Source organism: Ursus maritimus, unplaced genomic scaffold (assembly GCF_017311325.1).
Source record: "Ursus maritimus isolate PB19 unplaced genomic scaffold, ASM1731132v1 scaffold_6, whole genome shotgun sequence".
NCBI lineage: Eukaryota > Metazoa > Chordata > Mammalia > Carnivora > Ursidae > Ursus > Ursus maritimus.
The window spans coordinates 33,655,804-33,672,557 of NW_024426774.1; the positions used below are offsets into that span (position 1 = coordinate 33,655,804).

At 39.0% G+C, this 16,754-nt stretch overlaps 1 protein-coding gene across 8 annotated transcripts in view; it reads left to right on the top strand.

The window, feature by feature from the left end:
• Nucleotides 1-16,754, top strand: part of MTA3 (metastasis associated 1 family member 3) — a 160,043-nt gene that overhangs the window by 49,591 nt on the left and 93,698 nt on the right. For all 8 annotated transcript variants that reach the window (XR_005832830.1, XM_040623148.1, XM_040623149.1 and 5 more), the window contains one exon: nt 5,889-6,015. Coding sequence is in view for 7 of the 8 variants with exons in the window: in XM_040623148.1 (XP_040479082.1) it covers nt 5,889-6,015 (127 nt within the window). In the remaining variant the exon portion in view is untranslated. The remainder of the gene's footprint in view (nt 1-5,888; nt 6,016-16,754) is intronic.

Genomic DNA, 16,754 nt, shown 5'->3' on the forward strand with positions numbered 1-16,754 from the left:
TTTTTTTTTCAGGTTTAGCTTTTTTTCTTTCTGATATAGTTCACATACCATATAATTCATTTTTTCAAAAAAATGTATATAATTTAGTAGTTTTTAGTGTATTCACAAATTTGTTTAGCCACAACCATTATTTAATTCCAGGGCTTTTTTTGTCATGCTGCAAAGAAACCCATACCCATTAGCAGTTACTCCCCTGCTTCCCCATCCACCCATCCTCTAGCAACTACTTACCACTTCCTGTCTCCGTGGGTTTGCTTATTCTGGACTTTCCATATAAATGGAATCATACAATATATGGCCCTTTGTGTCTTTCACTTGCGCAGTGTTTCATTTGGTATAATGCCTCAAGGTTTATCTATATTGTAGGATGAATCATCAGCACTTCGTTCCTTTTTATGGCTGAATGATGCTAGTCTATGGTCCCTATGTTTAGCTACCCGAGGAGCTGCCGAACTGTATAACAGTGCCGCAGCACCATTTTACCCCAGCAATGTACAAAGATTCCAGCTTCTCCATATTTTTGCCAATGCTTGTTATGTCTTTTTGATGGTAATCATCTAGTTGGTATGAAATATCTCACTGTAATTTTCATTTGCTTTTCCCTAGTGACTAATGATGTGGAACATCTTTTCATATACTTACGGGCCATTTGTATATCTTCTTGGAGAAATGTATTATTGAAATCCTCTGCCCATTATTTAATTGAGTTTTTTTATTGTCAAGTTGTAAGAGTTCTGTATATGTCCTAGATACTAGACCCTTACCAGATACATGATTTTCAAATATTTTCTCCTATTCTGTGGATTGTCTCTACTTTCTTTTTTTTCTTTTTTCTTTCTTTTTCTGTTTAAGTAAGCTCTCTGCCCAACGTGCAGCTTGCACTCATAACCCTAACGTCAAGAGTCGCATGCTGCTCCGATTGAGCCAGCCAGGTGCCCCATCTCTACTTTCTTGATAGTGTCCTTTTAAGTACAAAAATTTTAATATTCAAATTTATATACATACATATATGTATATGTATAATTCTATTTTATGTTTTGGTTGCTTAGGCTTTGGGGTACCATAGTGAAGAAACCATTACCTAGTCTAAGGTCATGAAAAGCTATACCTGTGTTTTATCTAAGAGTTTTATAGTTTTAACGCACGCTCTCTTTTTTTTTTTAAGAGAGAGAGAGCGTGTGCACCAGCATAGGGGGAGGGACACAGAGAGAGAGAGAGGGAGAGAGAATCTTAAGCAGGCTCCCCACCCACTGCAGAGTGTGATTGGGGACTTGGTCTCACAATCCTGAGATCATGACCTGAACCGAAATCAAGAGTCGGACACTTAACTGAGCCACCCGGGCACCCCTAGTTTTGGCTTTTAAATTTAGCCTTTGATTCATTCTGCATTAATTTTTGTATATGGTGTGAGGACGAAAGTTTATTCTTTGCATATGGATATCCAGCTGTTCTCAGCATCCTTTTGGAAAAAATTCATTCCTCCAATGAATTGTCTTGATACCCTTGTCCAAAATCAATTAACCATAAATGTATGGGCTTTTTTCTGGACTCTCATGTGTATGTCTGTCCTTATGCTGCATAGTCTTGGTTGTTGTAGCTTTAAAATCTGGAAGTGTGAGTTCTCTTAAATTTGTTCTTTTTCAAAACAATTTTGGCTATTCTGGGTCACTTACATGTCCATATGAATTTTAGGGTTGGTTTATTAATTTTTGTGAAAAGGCAGTTGTAATTTTGATAGAAGTAGCATTGAATCTGTAGATCAGTTTAGGGAGAATTGCCGTGTTAACCGTATTAGGTCATCCAGTCCATGAACATAGTTTTTCCTTTTATTTAGGTCTTTAATTTCTTTCAACAGTGTTTATAGTTTTTAGTATACAAGATTTGTCCTTTGTTAAATGTTTTTCTAAGTATTTTTTTCCTATTGGTGCCATTGTAAGTGAAATTGTTTTCTTAATTTCAGTTTTGGATTATTCATTGCTAATGATGGAAATATAAATGATTTTTCTTTATTATTTGCCTCTAAACTGCCAAACTTTTTCTTCATTCAGATGGTTTCCTGAAATCTCCATTGTCATAAAAATCTTTCTTATTTTATTCAATTTCCTTATACCTTTTTTAACGATTTTTTTTCTTACTAGACAAACTTGAGTTGTATCAATACTGAGCTATTTTCAATCCAATAATATGCCTTCAAACATTTGGGTACTTGTTAAATGCAACTACAGTCAAATGTTTAACTGCCTGCTTTTCTGTATGGTCTGTACCAGCTAACATCATCACCGGCTGATACTCCCATTAAAATACAGACCTAAGGGAATAACCTGTGGAGGACTCTCCTCCTGTCTGCTTTCCCCTCCATCCCTCCCAATTAATATGTAAGAATTAGAATTCTGAACTATTCTGAAAAACACCCAGGTTCTAGTCAAGTACCTAGACTCAGTAATGGCTCCTCCTTCCCTGCATTCTGTCCCTTATTGTTCAGGTACCTGAATTCATCAGTCACTGGTTCTGGTCTTGTACATGTCACATGCCCATTCTCTAAAGCTTTGCTTGAGTTCCTGGTTGTAACCTACTTCTGAAAGGACTGATCTCCCATATCCCATGGCTGGATGCTCTGGTGCTGTAGGCAGTTTGGCTAGTTTGATTTGTTCTCTGATCCCCACTTCTTGGACACTGTTTGTGCTGGCCTTACCCCATCCCTTCTCAGCCTGCATGTGTAATTAGCCTTGCTGAGATTTTTAGCCATGGCTCCTTTCTCATCTTGCAGTCTAAAACCTTGAAATTTGTAGGAGCCTTGGTGGGTCATGCATTGTGTGGTATGTACTACTAAAACAGAAGATACCAGTATTTCTTTTTAAATATCTTTTTTTTTTAAGATTTTATTTATTAAAGAGGGAGAGAGCGAGCGTGCACATGCACAAGAGAGCAGAGCAGGGGGAGGGGGAGAGGGAGAAGCCGACTCCCGGCTGAGCAGGGAACCCGATGTGGGACTGGATCCCAGGACCCTGAGATCATGACCTGAGCTGAAGGCAGATGCTTAACCGACTGAGCCACCCAGGTGCCCATATCAGTACTTTCTTTATTAAAGATTTTTATTTATTTATTTGAGAGAGAATGAGAGAAAGAGAGAGAGAGAGAGAACATGAGAAGGGGGTGTGTCATGGGGAGAAGCAGACTCCCCACTGAGCAGGGAGCTGGACAACATGGGGATTGGACGATGTGGGGCTCAATCCCTGGACTCTGGAATCATGATCTGAGCCGAAGGCAGATGTGCAACCAGTTGAGCCACCCAGGTGCCCCAGAAGATACCAGTATTAAGTATAATGACATTTATATTGCTCCTTAAAACTTTATACAATCCTATTGTACAGTTTCCTTCTGCAGTCTTTCCCCCCTCCATGCCCCCAGTGCCTTCTTGCTAATAAACCGTGGTGAAACTTTCCCAGCTGTAAAGAAAGTACAGTAAATAATTTGGTATCCGTCTTTCCTATCACTGTATAGAGTGTGGGACTTCTACTTTAATAACTTTTGGAAGGTAGTAAATTTGATCTTCTATCAAGCTTGGTAAAATGGTTTTAAAAGTTATATTATTACCATGTACCCAATTTCTTATGATGATAATTATATTAAGTCTTTTAAATTTTTCATTGTCCAAATGCCAGTTTTGCCATTGTGGTTATTTAATGTTTTTAGGATGTTAATGGCATGGAATTATTTTTCTTCAGAAGCCAGTGTAAATTTATGAAAATACATAAATGAAATTTAACACTAGTAAATTTGGGAAATTTTAGATGCTGTTTGGTGATTTCTGTGTTTGGCTCAGTTGCATGTCAGAGATTCTAGTCCTTTTCACCCTGTAACTGGTTGTGTTAATGTTGGATGTCTCTTTGAGTAGTTCGTTAAAAAGAGCATTCAAAGAACTTTAAGTCGCTATATATATATATATATATATATATATATATTTGAGCTAGGTGAGTCTTTCTGAATCAGTTTTCCAGGATCGTTTTCAGTCAAGAGTTTTAAAAATTTCAAAGTATTGTAGAAAAGATCTGGTGCTTAACCCCATTCATTGCCCTCGCGCAGTTCAAAAACACTCCTAAATTAGAAAATTATGTATGTGATAAAATCTCATTTGTGGTTCTAGGTCCATAAATGAGAACTTTTATAAGAACAGCGAGGAGCAGAAATACACACACGTGTATATCTCTCTGTGTGTATGTGTGATACCCATCAGTGTCCCAAAATTAGGTCCTCTGAATCCTAAACTTAAGCTCTTCCTACCTGAAGAGCACCCCGCCCCTTCTGGTAGTCTCACAGTCTGAGTCCTCAGTGGCCCTACTGTTCCCACGCAGTCTGGCCCAGGTAGGGCTGCAGAGGATCTGTGAGCCCTAGGAGGTGTTAATACATTAAGAAATTTTTGTATCTAGAATTATTTGGAAGTATGTTTGTAAATGACACTTGGTCTTTTTTTCTTTAAAAAGATTATTAAATACAATGGGTTTGTTGTTTTTTTTTTAAACTTTTGTGCAACTTTGCTGTCTCCTGTCCCTTGCTTCCAGCCCTGTTTCTCAAAGGCAAATACTTTGAATTGTTTCTTCCTAATAACTTTTGCTCACTGCTTGTCTCCAACACCTCGAATAGTGCCTGTTTGGGCACCTAATAAATCTTGGTTGAGTGAATGAAGGATTCTTCTTACTCTGTTTCCGGACTTGATAAATAGTTTACAATTCACAAGTGCAATTCTAGGTTGACTCTCATTTTTCCTCGTGGATAACGCTGCTCCACCATCTTAGGGTAGAATGCCAATGTTGCTGTTCATATAGAATTCCACTCTCATTCTAGTGACCTATGTTTTCTTTCTGTAAATTTTTGTGATCCCATGTTAGCACTTAAAAATTAACTATGCCAGAAATTCAGTCTGGATGCACCTCTCCCTCAGTAAAGGGAAATGTTCTTGAATCTTTTCTTTGATAGGTCTTTCCTCACCCCCTGTCCCCACCAAAAGAGATGAAGAAATGTGTTTCCTCTGTTGTTTCTTTCTGGAACTTTTATTCTTGGGATGTTGGGCTTCATGAATTATTTTTATTTTCTTTTTATTTTATTTTATTTTAGCTTTTGGTTTTCATTTATTTCTTTGTCTTCGTGTTGAAATTTCTGACAGATTTCCTTAACAGTACCTTCTAATCCTTCTATTAGCTTTTTGTTTGTGTTATCAGATTTGAAAAGTGTTATCCGATTTCTTGTTTTCCAGTTATTCTCTTTTTTATTATTTATTTCTTTTCTGATTATTCTCTTTTTTAAATAAAATATTCTGGGATTCAGTTACAGTGTTGTAGATAGACTTTGAACCTTTTCTGCTGGCTTTTTCTCTCGCCCACTCCTCTTTCTCACAGCACTTGGTATCTTTGAGGGCTAAGTCACTTCAGGCTTTGTGCTTGCCTTCTCCTTGCATCTGTCTGTACATATATAGATTGTCACTTCCTTCTCTTGGCTAAGTTTGTACTTTTTTTTTTTTTTTTTTTTGCATCTGCTTTCCATCTTCTAAAACTTTTTTTTGGCTGAAAGTTTTTCTTCTATCGTTGTTTCCACTTTTATTGTCATTGAAATGTGTATGCATTTTAATTGGTATTTGGTGTGGTTTTATGGGGGAAGAGGAGATAAATGCATATGTTCCATCTGCCATTTTAAAATTGGAGTTCTTCCTCTTTGTGGCCCCAATTCATGTCATTTTATGATTGTAATGCAAATGACAAGTTAAATATGTAAATTTAAAATAAAATAATAAAAGTTGGCTTGAAGAGAATTTTGAATGAAAGGTTGATCTGTCTTAATGTCCAGGTAGATAATGTGCCCTGTAATAATGCATTCTTTGAATTTTATTTGTGTAGAAGAAATTGAGGAAGAATCGGAAACAACAATCGAGGCAGACTTGACTGATAAACAGAAGCATCAGCTGAAACACAGGGAGCTCTTTTTGTCACGCCAGTATGAATCTCTGCCTGCAACGCATATCAGGTAAGAGCATCTTAGAAGCTGATGCGAAGTATTCAGTAATATCACGGCAATTAGAAAAAAAAACACAAAACAGCCTTCTTTGAAGCATTTCTAAACTCACCTCATGATCTTGCTCAACTTAGTTTATCAAAGGCTTCATAATGGAATTTCATCTTGAAAATTTATAGCATTATTACCATATTAAAGCCCTGCAGGTGCTCTGCCCTCAAGTAACCATTTTAGCTTTCCTTTAATCCCGACTTTCCCAGTCGATGTGCATACCCGTTAGCATCCTGCAGAACAGTGTCCTGCAAACACCATTTTAGGAAATGCTGGTCACCTCTAGATTCCTAGAACGTTACAGAGGCAGGCATTAGAATCCTAGAACTAAAACACGAGATCTGCTTCCCAGGCTAGTGATTCTTGACCTTGTAGAATATATGGCCTTTATTTTCTTTTGAGGAACTCTGAGATGAAAACTTTATATTTTGTGTTACTTAACTTGTATCTGCTCTGTACACTGATGGGAAGCAAAAGCGAACAAGTTCTGTCCCTGGTTTGTAGTTTTGGGGGTGGTGGAGGAATGGTGGTGGTCTCTTATGATACGCTGGTGGTAACATTTAAGCATACATATCTTGGAGGTCTAACAAAATGTTTGAACTCAAAAGATAGGCAGTTACTGACCGTCAAGGTCAGGTAAACTTCAGAAAGTAGTTGGCGTTTACTCAACCTTGGAGAGAGACGGCGGGGCGTGTTTCACGGAGCAGCCACGTGTGAGCGTGGCTCTGTGCACGCGGCAGCCTCGGTGCGGGGCGCTGTGTGCAAAGGAAGGCAGAGGTGGTGTCCGCCTCATGTAACAGCAAGTCTTTCAGCTTTTGTTCACAATCTTCACTTCTTTAATTCACCTCTCTACTAGTCATGATTGCCTTAAAAACTGTTTATCTAGGGAAATACAGTGTATTAATTTTATTTCAAAAATTGGTCCTTCTTCTTTAGGCCCCAGTGTGGGTATTGAAGCTGTCTTTTTTGGGCTAAGACAGGTTTGGAGACTTACTTAAGCTGTGATTTGGTCCTTGTATCACACGCGCACACACACACACATAGACACACCCACCCACCCACCCACCCACCCAGCTCCCAGGACTTTTGTGCATATTTCTCTTTTCAGAAATGGATGCAGGGTTTCTAAAGCAGAAAGTGTATGACTAAGATATGGAATTCCTCGTGCTCCAGATTGTTTTAGAAATAGTTTGATCTCAGTAGTTAATATGACAGCATTGCTTTATTAAGTTTTTAATTTAAAGACATTTTTAAATTTTTATTTTTTTTAATTAAAATAAATTTAGTTAACATATAGTATATTATGAGTTTCAGGGGTAGAATTTAGTGATTCATCAGTTGCACGTGACACCAGTGCTCATAGTATCATGTGTCCTTCTTAATGCCCATCACCCAGTTACCCTGTCCTCCCACAGACCTCCCCTCCAGCAACCCTCAGTTTGTTCCCTGTAGTTGAGAGTCTCTTATGGTTTGCTTCCCTCTCTGTTTTTATCTTATTTTTTTCCCTTCCCTTCCTCTATGTTCATCTGTTTTGTTTCTTAAATTATATACATGAGTGAAATCATATGGTATTTGTCTTTCTCTGACTGTTATTTCACTTAGCTGATACCCTCTAGTTCCATCCATGTTGTTGCAAATGGCAAGATTTCAGTCTTTTTGCTGGCTGAGTAATATTCCATTGTATATGTATATACCACATCCTTTTTATCCATTCATCTGTCAGTGGACATCTGGACTCTTTCTATAGTTTGGCTACTGTGGACATTGCTGCTGTAAGCATTGGGGTGCATGTGCCCTTTCGAATCACTATGTTTGTATCCTTTGGATAAATACCTAGGAGTGCAATTGCTGGGTCACAGGGTAGCTCTATTTTTAACTTTTTGAGGAACCTCCGTACTGTTCTCCAGAGTGGCTGTACCATTTTGCATTCTCACCAACAGTGTAAGAGGGTTCCCCTTTCTCTGCATCCTCGCCAACATCTGTCGTTTCCTGAGTTGTTAATTTTAGCCGTTCTGACTGGTGTGAGATAGTATCTCATTGTGGTTTCAATTTGTATTTCTCTGATGTTGAGTGATGTCGAACATTTTCTAATGTGTCTGTTAGCCATTTGGCTTTATTAGGTTTCTTATGGGACGCTATGTTTAGATTGGCTAGAGTTAGTATATTCTGTGTGACTTGGGTCCTTTGCTGGAAAAAATAATCACGCCAGGTGGTGTAGAAACAGTCATTTTATCTACCAATGGGGGTATTTCAAGAAGTAGGAAAGTAAGCTAATTTTTGTTCAAATAGATGCAACATGAAAACATATTTCATAATTTTCTTAAAGACGTATATAACTAATAAATGCTGAAGAGCTATACGCATTTATTACTTAATTGGAAGAAGCTGGAATATAAAGATTCATTTTAAGCTCAAGAAGTAATGTGGCTAGTCATAAGAATCTTGCCAGAACGAGACTCTGACAAATGGTTTTAAAAATGTATCCAAAACATGCAAGTACATTTTTTAATTTACCATCCTGATAGCTTAGAATCTGTTTATAAGTAATGTTTCCTTTAACAGATTGCTTGGAATGGAAAAACTAGTAATGTGTTTTTCATCATCCATAAGAACGAAGACAGTATATTGAAATATAATTATCAAGACACCCCTGTGTTGAACATAGAAATTACATAGACTACATGATCATTCATTCAGTCTCTGTTGAACGTGTTTTCTGAGTATATTCTAGATTAAGGCGTTTACTAAGTGCTTGATAAATTAAGATGAGGTCCCTATCTTATAAATTTAAAGAGTTTACCAGGTGAATTTACTGGCAATTCTTTTGAATTATGATGAAGTGTTATAAACATTTGAGGCTTTTATTTTTCATTGTTTTGTTCTCCAAGTCGAGAGGGAGTAGTACAGAGCCACATTTTCTCATCTGCGGCTCTCATTTTCAAACAGCTGAGTGGGGCTGGGGCCGTCTCTGGCCAAAGCACAGAGCCGTGCTAGCCAGCCCTCATGCTGATGTAAACAAGAGCACATCGGAGTGATGGTCACATTCTGCTAATGTTGAAGTCATGCCCTATCTATTTCTGCTGTAACAGGAGAAAATTACTGAAGCCCCATTGTTCTTTGGCAGCAAAGAGGGGTAATTTGGTGAATACTGGCTTTTTATTCTCTGGGGACATTATCAAGTGCCCAGAATTTCCTCAGTGCCGTATGGAACGTAGGAGAAAACCTGACTGAGGCATTCCTGAGGTCCTTTGTAGTTTGTGAGCTACAATACTCACTGGATATTATAAGCTTTTCAGAGTGGTATGGAGGCAACTCTTTGTTCCTTCTCATTCCACTGGCAGAAAGAGAGAGTCAGCCGGGACCAGGACAGTTCTGGATTGGTAGTGATTTATTTTGTGTTCGTGAGCTACGAAGGACTTGAGCAATGAAAATATCTTTGGAATACTTTTGGGGGGGGGGCAAGGAGAGAGGAAGTTTCCTTCATGCGCAGTGCCTGAAGTCATTAGTAATAGATTATACGCTGCATACACTCTAAAGCACTATAAAATTGTTCTGTCAGACACTAGAACTGTTATGGATATATAATACTGTATTCAGTCTCATAGACCATATTGATCAAACTTGGCTTTTAAAAATTCTAACATTCATTGAACCTTTGTGACAAATGTTATTCCGGTTGCCTTATATGTATTTTATTTGATCCTCACAATAACTTTATAAAGTAGGTCCTGTTATTATCCCCATTTTACAGATAAGACTGAAGCACAACAAGGTTAAGTAACTTGTCAGTTTCAGGACTTTTACATGGCAGATTGGGAGATTGAACCCAGACCACCTGGCTGCAGATAGACAGAATTGTTACATGTACATGACTGGAGGTGTTAAAAAGCATCAGAGATAAAAGGAAAGCTCCTGAGTTACTTGTTGGATGGGTAGGCTCTTTGATATTTTATTTTTTCATGTCATTTTTCTATTTAGATGTTCAAGTCAAATGGACAGACTAAGTTAAAAACTAAGTTAAACATGTAAACTATACTATTATACTAAAAGATGATACTACCGTGCTAGATGTATAGTAGCAACTGGGAACTACCTGCTTGATTGGGTGCCTAAGTTTATGGATGTGTCTTGTATATGGTCCAATGTCAGTTTTTCCACATCTTGAACACAAAAAGCTTGGCTTTTTAAAAGCTGCTAATTACAGCATTCTGCATGTAATGATTAATGCCTCTTCCCAGCCTCTGGTGCAGGTAGTCATTTAAAAAGAGCCAGTCCTTTCCTGTTTGCCAACCTTGGGATCTGGATCACAGCCTTTGAAGTTATGCTTCATTGTGTCTTAAAAGCATTTTCTTAGGTACCTGTTGATTATTGGCCTCAAATATTTCCTGCAGTAAGGGCTTTTGGACCTAATGGTTCGTGCTCCAAGTCTGCCTTGTTATGAAGAGAGAGGGGTGGTAGAGAAACCATTATATCCATGTTGTTAGACCTGGCCCTCATTCAGAGCATCACTGGTAAGGATCCTGTCTCCCGCATTGCTTAACCTTGTCTATGCGTTTTAAGAAGTCCAGAGAAGCTATTCCAGAACCTAAATGTGATGTCAGCAGTAGGATAAGTCTTAAAGACGTAAGTGTACATAGTGTTCAAGTGGTCCCTTAATGGCAGGTGCTACAGAGAAGTTCTTACATTCTTATCCCCTTAAACAAATTTTAGGCTAGGATTCCAGAATATAAACATCACTGTCATCATAATCACTGTTCTTGCTCTGTAGAAGACGGGCTGCAACCACAATTAGTAGGGAGCTTTTCTTGGTTTCAGCCATGCTGTGTCGCTTCTGCATGGTCTCCTCACCTCCAAAGTGAGGAGCTTTCTTAATTCAATTGAAAAAGTATCTTGAGCAGCCAAAACAAATCTTGGGACTTATGTATAATTTGTCTAGATTCTTCTAGTCAGACATCATTTTAGACTGTAAGAATCTTGAAGGTTGGTGTCTGTATTTTTCTTTTTCCTGCGTACTATGGAACACAGCACAGAGTAGCCAGTCAGAATTTGAAGCTTGCATAGTTTTCATTTCACTTTCTGTTCTTGAAGGAAATAAAAGTCAACAGATAATAGAATAATCTCTTCTGAATTATTACTGATCATAATGAAATTTTAGATTGTGTGCCTCTCTGCTTTCATGAGAATTGAAGATTGGATGTCTGGAATCACAGGTTACCCAGGACTCTGAGGGAGAGTGAGTTATCAGAGTCAATGTCAGACTTTTACCTGGAGGGCTAGGCAGAGGATAGGAAATTGTTTTTGTGTACATACTCTGTGTCACTGAGTAGAGTGAGTTTACGAACAGTATACAGCAGCCATGAGAGAGGGAGAAATGGAAGTTTTTAGCGAGCAGGAGTTACTTGAGGGATGGAAGACCATAGTTCTTTTCTTTTTTCTTTCTTTTTTTTTTTTTTTAAAGATTTTATTTATTTATTTGACACAGAGAGAGAGACAGCCAGCGAGAGAGGGAACACAAGCAGGGGGAGTGGGAGAGGAAGAAGCAGGCTCATAGCGGAGGAGCCTGATGTGGGGCTCAATCCCATAACGCCGGGATCACGCCCTGAGCTGAAGGCAGACGCTTAACAACTGCACCACCCAGGCGCCCCCATAGTTCTTTTCTTAATCCCCAATGTTAGTAAGGGTAGGGAAGTAGATAAATAACTCTTCTACATTCGCGTGTTAGTATAATTAGAAACATCAGATTGTCATATGTGCATATCCTTTGATCTAACAGTTCCATTTTTTTGGATTTTATTTAACTGAAGTTCTTGATGCAGATTTGTAGAGAGAAATATACTGATTTGTTTATTGAAGAATTGTTTCATTTTATTTAGTCAATAATTTTTACTTTGAGAATAAATGATCATTTTCATTAGTAAGCATGTGTCTGCATCATGAATATAAATAGGAATTTGGTATTTGATAGGTTTCAGATTTATTTTAATATCAGAAAATGCAAGCAACTTTTTTTTTTTTTAAGATGTATTCATTTGAGAGAGAGAGAACAGAGGAGGGAGGGAGAGAGAGAAGGAGAGAGAGAGAGAGAAAAGCAGACTCGCTGCTGAGCAGAGGGCCCAATACAGGACTCAATCCCAGGACCCTGGGACCACAACCTGAGCTGAAGGCAGACGCTTAACCGACTGAGCCACCCAGGTGCCCCACAAGCAACTTTCATCTTTACAGTTTTCTGTATTTCAGGGTTTTTTTCCTGAAATGAAAACACATTAGACATAGAATGGAAAGAATTTTATTTTAAAATTTGCAAATTTGGACATTAGAGAGAGAAAATACCATTTTGGTTTCATTTTTATCCCTTTCCTGCTGACAACATAGCTGGTTCTGACAGATAGAATAGGTGGAAATCCATTGAGAACTCCTCTTTATCCTCCTTTCCCCAGTAGTAGTAAACTAGTATCATTAACTGTCGTTACCATGTGATAGCAGACCTGTTTCTAATTTAAGGGTACATTTTTTAGATATTTTTCTTGCAAAACGCTGTTTCTTTCAAGAAATCATTGTCAGTTCAGAGGTGCTTGAGTGGTGCAGTTAAGTGTCTGACTCTTAGTTTCTGCTCAGGTTGTGAACTCAGGGCATGAGATTGAGCCCCATTCTGGCTCCATGCTCAGCATGAAGTCTGCTTCAGACTCTCTCTCCTTCTCCCTCTGCTCCTCCCCCCCTGCAGGTGCACACTTGCTGTCTCTCTTTCAAATAAATAAATCTTTTAAAGAAGAATTATTGTCAGTTTATATTCCCACCGCAGTATATTATGACTATGTCCATTTTGTTGTTCCTTCAATATTATTGCATATTAAAATTTTAAAGATTTTATTTATTTGAGAGAGAGAGAGTGTGAGAGAGAACACAAGCAGGGGGGAGGGGCAGAGGGAAAGGGAGAAGCCCTCTGAGCAGGGAGCCCAATGTGGGACCCTGGGATCATGGCGCCCCTGCATATTAAAATTTTTAAATAAACTTGTTTATTTTCTGATAATGAAAGAATTATAATTTATTGTTGAAATGTTGAAAATACAGGGGCACCTGGGTGGCTCAGCCATTAAGTGCCTGCCTTCGGCTCAGGTCATGATCCCAGGGTCCTGGGATCGAGCCCCATATCAGGCTCCCTGCTCCTCAGGAAGCCCGCTTCTCCCTCTCCCACTCCCCTTGCTTGTGTTCCCTCTCTCGCTGTCTCTGTCAAATAAATAAATAAATCTTAAAAAAAAAAAAAAAAGCAATGTTGAAAATACAGAAAAAGGCACACACACGGGCACACAACCTTGCCATTCCTGCATGCAGCACCACTGACGTTTGGGTGTATGATTCGTGCGTTTCTCTTTTCTAACCTTGTGCGTATTGTTGGATTTGGGCTCTGCGTTGCCAGAATGGCCTCAGAATGGCAGAGGCACTGCGTGACTTGTGTGTGACTTCCTCTCTCATTAAGTAGTGCTTACTCTTCACCACTGGTGTCATCTTTGCTCTTTCTAGGTTGGCTGGTTTGTTTTTAAATGTTTGAGCTATGTGGTTGGAAAAGGAACAATGCAACAGCAGGAGGAGGGGAGGACAGTTAAAGGCTGGAAAAATTCCATTCTTGAGAAGCTGACAGACATGCCTGATAAGTTTGATATATGTGAGGGAGCAGAATAAAACTAGAGTAAGAATACTTTGTCACTCAGAGTGCTCATTCAAAACCAATCCAAGTGTTGGGGCGCCTGGGTGGCACAGCGGTTAAGCGTCTGCCTTCGGCTCAGGGCGTGATCCCGGCGTTATGGGATCGAGCCCCACATCAGGCTCTTCCACTATGAGCCTGCTTCTTCCTCTCCCACTCCCCCTGCTTGTGTTCCCTCTCTCGCTGGCTGTCTCTATCTCTGTCGAATAAATAAATAAAATTTAAAAAAAAAAAAAAAAAAACCAATCCAAGTGTCACCGCCCTGGAGTAGGCAAAGATTCCCTGTGATCATGAAGGTACTACTCTCCTAGGTTTTCTTGAAGTTTTACTGATTCACCTTTTGTATTTTTTAACCCCCCTTTTTTGAAAAAGTAAGTTCTGTACCCAACATGGGGCTCAAACTCACGACTGGAGATCAGGAGCGTCATGCTCCACCAACTGAGCCAGCCAGGCCTCCCACCTTTTAAGTCTGTTTTATGTATGTGGTGTGAAGAGGGGTCAGTCAGAAAACTTAAGGTGAAAAGATACCTTTGGGGTGTCTGGGTGACCCAGTTGGTTAAGCCTCCAACTCTTGATTTCGTCTGAGGTCATGATCTCAAGGTCATGAGATCGAGCCCTGCAAGGTTCTGCACTGGGCCTGGAGCCTGCTTAAGATCTCTGTCTCGGGTGCCTGGGTGGTTCAGTCTGTTAAGCATCTGCCTTCAGCTGGGGTCATGATCCCAGGCTCCCTGCTCAGTGGGGAGTCTGCTTCTCTCTCTGCCCTCTCACCTGCTTGTGCTTGCTCACTCGCTCTCTCTCAAAAATAAATAAATAAAATCTTAAAAAAAAAAAAAAAGATTCTCTCCCACACTCTTCCCCTCCCCCCTAAAAAAAAAGACATCATTTACGATGTCATTTAAAAGCATCAAACACCTAGAATAAATCTAAAGAAAGATGTATGAGAAAAGGGGAAAGATGTGTGAAAACTACATAGAAACTACAAAGGATTGCTGAAAGAATTAGACTTAAATAAATACAGGATAAGTAAATGCATGGAAGTATGTTAGTTTTCCGCAAACTGATCCAAAGATTCAATGCTGTCCCAAGGAAAAGCTCAGCAGATTTGTGTGTGTGTAAGTGTGTATAAGTATGTGTAAATTGAGAAGCTGATTCCAAAACTTATGAGAATGGAAAGGACTAAGAACGTTGAAAACAAAGTGTTTTCAGAGCATAGTTTGTGGACTCCTCTGAGTGTCACTTAGACCTTTTCACGGGCTTTGTGAGATCAAAACTGTTTCATAACAACAGTAAGATGCTACTCACCTTTTCCCTATGTTGATTTTGCAAAAGCAGTTGTGGGTAAACTCAACATGAACCAAGTCAGTGGCACTAAATTGTGCTAGAGTTGTCACTGTATTCTTCACCTCTGTGCATTCACAGTAAAACGAAAAACTAAAATGACAAGTTCCACTTAAGAATGTTCTTGACAAAATAGTACAGTTTATTATTTTAATAAATCTCAATCCCTCCTTTCTGTTTTATTTTTATTTTGGGGGGGTGGGGCAGAGGGAGAGGGAAAGAGAAACTCAAGCAGACTCTGCCCTGAGTGTGGAGCTGGAGGCGGGGCTTGATCCCACCACCCTGAGATCATGACCTGAGCCAAAACCCAGAGTCAGAGGCCTAACCAACTGAGCCACCCAGGCGGTCCTGATTTCTTAATTTTAGTTTTATGTGGTTTTTTTTTTGTTGTGTTTTTTTTTTTTTTAAGATTTTATTTATTTATTCGACAGAGAGAGAGACAGCCAGTGAGAGAGGGAACACAAGCAGGGGGAGTGGGAGAGGAAGAAGCAGGCTCATAGCAGAAGAGCCTGACATGGGGCTCGATCCCAGAACTCCGGGATCACGCCCTGAGCCGAAGGCAGACGCTTAACCGCTGTGCCATCCAGGCGCCCCTAGTTTTATGTTTTAATGTATAATACCTTATAGCAGAAATTCTCAGCTCTATCAGACTCAACCTCTCTTCTACATATTTTGTAATGCTTCCTATATTATTCTGGAATGAAATTTCTAGATAACTTATTACTAGACACATGATACATAATTAGTTTGGTATTGAATTTTGGGTTGAAAATAATTTTCCATCAAAACTGTGAAGGAATTACCCTATTGGACTCAAGTGTCTATTGTCGTTGAATAGTAGTTTTATATCACATAGATTTTCCATACTTTGCATATTACCAATTTCTTTCCCCCCTCTTAAATCTTCTTAGAATTCTCTTACCAATAAGTAAGAGATACAGTTCTCTTATTATATCCTGAAATTTCAGTGATGCCTCAGTGGTGGGGATATTTGGTAGGCCATTTTAATTGGAAGATCCCTGTCTTCTTTTATAGCTGGGAGTTCTTTTTTAGGATTTTATTTATTTATTTGACAGAGAGAGGCAGTGAGAGAGGGAAGACAAGCAGGGGGAATGGGAAAGGGAGAAGCAGGCTTCCTGCTNNNAGGGAGACCGATGCAGGGCTCATCCCAGAACGCTGGGATCATGACCTGAGCCGAAGGCAGATGCTTAACGACTAAGCCACCCAGGAGCCCCTATAGCTGGGAGTTCTTTTTCTAATATTTCTTTCAATTTTTTTTTTCTCTTTCCAGTAGTTATATTACTTGTATGTTAGCTCTCCTGGATTGTCTTTGTTTCCTGTCTTTTCTCATATTTTCTAGTTTTGGTTCTGAGCTACATCTTTGACTTTTATCTCATAGCACATTGGATATTTTAATTTTGCTGACTATATTTTAGAATTTCAGAAGCTCTTTTTCTTTTTCTTGTGTTCTGAATGTTTTTCTTCAGTGCATCATTTTTTTAAAGTTTTTGATTCATGAATTGTTTAAGTTTATTCGTTAATATCCAGACACGTGGGGGATTTTCCAGTTTGTTTCTGTTATTGATTTCTGGCTTAATTTTACTATGATTAGTGAGTCCACTCTACATAATTTCAGTCTTTAAAGATTTGTTGAGCCATGTTT